This window comes from Atta colombica, unplaced genomic scaffold (assembly GCF_001594045.1).
Source record: "Atta colombica isolate Treedump-2 unplaced genomic scaffold, Acol1.0 scaffold210, whole genome shotgun sequence".
In the NCBI taxonomy this organism is placed as follows: domain Eukaryota; kingdom Metazoa; phylum Arthropoda; class Insecta; order Hymenoptera; family Formicidae; genus Atta; species Atta colombica.
This window is the reverse complement of record NW_017259306.1, coordinates 2260879-2264894: the sequence shown is the minus strand read 5'-3', so window position 1 is coordinate 2264894 and position 4016 is coordinate 2260879. Positions and strand designations below refer to the sequence as shown.

At 31.0% G+C, this 4016-nt stretch overlaps 1 protein-coding gene across 1 annotated transcript; it reads right to left on the bottom strand.

The window, feature by feature from the left end:
• Positions 1-1440: 1440 nt before the first annotated feature.
• LOC108687630 lies at positions 1441-3639 on the bottom strand. The gene is made up of 7 exons (XM_018193506.1): positions 3389-3639; positions 3110-3235; positions 2941-3045; positions 2435-2699; positions 2160-2351; positions 1650-1798; positions 1441-1579 (listed from the first exon to the last, which is right to left on the bottom strand). Exons 1-7 carry the CDS (start codon positions 3637-3639, stop codon positions 1441-1443), a joined length of 1227 nt encoding a protein of 408 aa, XP_018048995.1.
• Between the last annotated feature and the right edge of the window lie 377 nt (positions 3640-4016).

Here is a 4016-nt window from a genome sequence, read left to right as displayed (position 1 = left end):
ACAGAAACTATAATATAAAAACGAATTCTAATAACAAAATGTATTAAAATTATTAAAAGGTAAATTTGTTGGGAGCAAAAGCGACTTATTGTAAAATAATAGAAGGTAGCTCATAAAGAAAAAAAAAAAAGAAAAAACTCTGATATTAATTATAATCCAGACGGATATCATCAAAATCAAATCTAAATCTTTAATAATTTAATCTTAATAATTTAATTTAATAACAAAGAATGACTGATCAGTGTACATTCTTTGTTATATTAAAATTAAATAATTAAAGATTCAGTTTTTTAGTTTTGATATCCATTTGGACTAATATCAGAATTTTTTTTCTCTTCTTTTTCCTTTTTCTTTACGATTAACGTTTTAGGTTTTAGGTTATTAAAAGTTATTCATTTCAACATAACTGAATTTCAACATAATTGCCACTGAATAGTCAAAGACTGGTTTTTGACTAAACCAATAGAATTTAAGTATTTGCGATATGGTGAATTTTTGTTTTAGTGAGCTACCTTCTATTATTTTACGATAAATCGTTTTTGCTCCCACCCCTTCACCCCAATAAATTTACCTTTTAATAATTTTAATACATTTTAGATTGTTATTAGAATTCGTTTTTATATCGTAGTTTCCGTTAATAGATGGCTCACGGAAATGAATTAGTTTGTAAAAAAATTTTTTGTAATTATATCATATTATTATATTATATTATATATATATTTCTGAGGATGCCTCAAAAGAGAGTCGAAACATGTAAACGAATTAATTATTATTAAAGTTATTTTATTAACTATTATTGATTTGCACACAAATTACCGTTTGACTCCTATTGCTCTGTTATATCCAACCATTTAAGACTATCTTATGTACAATCTTAAGATATTATGAACCTTAGAAAAATGTATTATTATTATTTTATTAAGACGATTTTAAAATAAGAATGGATTATTGTCTTAAGAATTAAAAAAGAATAAAGAATTAAGCCAAGATTATAAAAAATAATTTACATTAAAATAGGTAAGAATCGCTGAAGAAAATCTTTAGTATATGATGTACAGTTCGTTGTTTTCAATCTTTTTTTTTCTTTTTGATACATTAAATGTAATTCTATTAATTTTATTCGTATTAATTATATTTATCGACCGTTTCTATCAATGTAGGTTAATTTTAATCTCGGTTCAACTTACTCTTCATCTTTTTTTAATTCTTCGAAGAATTAATTAAACCAAGGTTAAAATTAAACATTGATCGGAATGGGAGCATTAATAAAATAGTACTAATTAAATTAATTGGAGATTAATTTGATCGAAGTCGCTTTCAGATTCTTAAATCGCTATACTATATGATTGTATAAACAGATTTTATTTTTTTGCGTGCGTGCATCCTCCTTTATCAAACAGTTGAATGAGTGATAATAAAATTGTGTGATTACAATAAGTCTTACTTATAAGCTTTCCTTATGTAATTACAAGTAAACACGTCGCAGTTTTTATTTTTCGATGCTACGTCGATAGCCAGCTTGATTAAGTCCTTTATGGATGTGCTCACCGTATTGGTATTGAGTACATTATTTCGTATTCTGCAAGAATGTAAGTTAATCGATCAAATTTATACCGCGAGGTACTTAGATATTGAGAAAACTTGCATACAGATTGCTAAGATGATATCTCCGATTTGTATTCAAGATCTCGACGTCTTTTCCGACATCGGACAAGTAATCTTTCTGAATTTCGCAAGTTAACTTGGCGACACATCTTGGAGAAATCACAAGTCTGCTGCTTGAACCATCTTTTTGTATCTGTCCATAAAAAGCAACACTTCCTCGGTACAAATTTTTCTTAGAATTAATTCTTACAATTTTTCAGAATTTCTAAATAAATTTTAAAATTTTTCATAATTTTTCATAATTTCTATAAATAATTTTATAACTTTTTAGAAAATTTCTCACATTTTTTTTTACAGATAGAAACCCTTTAGAAATTCTATATTCTTTCTAAGGTTTTTCATTCTATAATTTAAAAAATTATAAAATCTGAAAATGTTTAAGATATTTTTTTTTAATCTTCACAAATTTAAAATAATAAAAAATTCTTAATAACATTACAAGAATCATTTTTATCAAGATTTACCTAGGTTTTATGTGAAGAGAGATTATGTACCTTAGCTAAATTTTCCCTCAACATGTACAAAATGTAATCCATTTGGAAGTTGGCTTGCTCTTCCTCCGTGAAAGTCTCTGATCTTTTTCTTCTACCAGACACGAAGCTGATTGGCAGAAGAACAGGGTTTGAAGCTAACGCTGCTGCTGCCCCAATTAATGCAACGCCTGCTAAAGCCTTTAATGCTATTGCCTTAATGAATAAATATAATTCTTTGTTTATTTATTCGATCGTTTCCATTTTTAGGTGAAAAATGTTCTTCTCCTAATATACACCTTTTGTGCTTGAATATTTCCTTGTGGTGTGCTTGCATCCGGATAATTCGCATCACTTGGGCCGAATTCGTCACCATCGGCCAATGTTCCCGAAATCCCATAGATCGAACCTCCATGTCCAATTGGTCTACCATAGCCTCCATAACCATTAACAATAAAGCCATATCCTCCACCGTTTCCCGAGTTGTATCCTCCACCATTTCCCGAGCCATATCCCAAAGTGATGGGTCTATTAGCAGTTTCACTTGCTGGACGTGGTCCATACCTTTTTGTTTTCATAAAAATTGATGCATAAAATGCAATTAACATTGGAAGATCTTCTTCCTTTTTCACAAATTAAAAAATTTTTTTAAACGTGATCTTTCGTGTACAATTTGTTAATTCAGCAAAGAGACGTCTTTCTGTCCCTGCCTCTCCTTTTTTCTTTCAAGTCTTCTTTGAGTTAATACAGAAGGTGACGGAGATTAGCGGAAAATTTATGATCGCGGGAAGTTGGGTAAATTTACCTGTCTCCCAACTGACTTCCTGCGTAAACTCCGTTTCCGCTTCCTCCGGGCTTATCACCGTTTCCGATGGAACCTGGGAGCCGACCTTGCGTTTGCCATCCGTATCTGAAAGGAAACTTTGCGTTTTCTAAAAATATTTCCATATGTGAAAGATAACTTTTATTATTACCTATCAATGGGTTGACGCTCGCTATATTGGGAGGAATACCGTCCAGTCTCTGAAGGAATCCTGTTGTAATTATAATCCGGTCGTGCCAATCCACTGGAACTGTATTTAGAACTGCAGCAACTGGAACTTGCAAATATATTCCGAATAATCCGAGTTGTTGACGAGCTGTCATTAAACTTTTTTTATTTATCACGTTTTAAGTTTAAGATTAACGTTTAAGATTAACGTTTAAGAACAAAAACTATGATCTAATCGAAAATATATTGATTGAAAATATACTTATCTCTTTCGAGACTCGAGTCGCGATGTAAAACGGTTCTCGGTTTCTTATCCGTTTTTTTTGTTTCTTCGACGTCAATGTTATCCAGAGCAAGCTCCGACAAGTTTTTACCATGAATGGCATTTGCCAAGAATTTGTCTTTAGAATTGGAAAGATTCTTTGAATTTTCGGTCGTTGTCGTATTATCACTTTTCTCCGCTAACGTACAACAAATACCGAAAATGACAGAGAGAATTAGAACGTGCGTCATTGTTGCGAGCATTTCACTTGCTGCCCGAGTTCAGAATGTTCCGGATATCGAGTATCAAGTACTATGCGAGTTCCGATGTTGCAAGAAGTCCGACGAGCTTTCGTTCTAACACAAAAGTGACTCTCTAATTTCTCAAGTTTCACCTATTTATATAGTGGTCATGCATGGGATGCTGTCGCGTATTCACCCCTCAGGGACGAATCCAAAACTTTCCTACGGTAAGATCTATAAAATATAGCAAAACAAAAGATCCTCTCTTTACGTTTTTCTTCTCTCTTTTTTTAAATATTTTTTAATATTTTTTAATATTTTTTTTTTTTTAGTAATGGGTTTACTCGAAAATTTTATAGAAGTCTATTACTTTAGCAGGTTTTATT

Excerpts from the sequence above, each read along its gene's own strand:
- LOC108687630 (XM_018193506.1), bottom strand. The coding sequence starts at position 3,639 with ATGACGCACGTTCTAATTCTCTCTGTCATTTTCGGTATTTGTTGTACG. Across the intron at positions 3,236-3,388 it reads TCGAGTCTCGAAAGAGATAA|TTCCAGTTGCTGCAGTTCTA; the intron begins GTATATTTTCAA and ends TATATTTGCAAG. Across the intron at positions 3,046-3,109 it reads GAGCGTCAACCCATTGATAG|ATACGGATGGCAAACGCAAG; the intron begins GTAATAATAAAA and ends GTTTCCTTTCAG.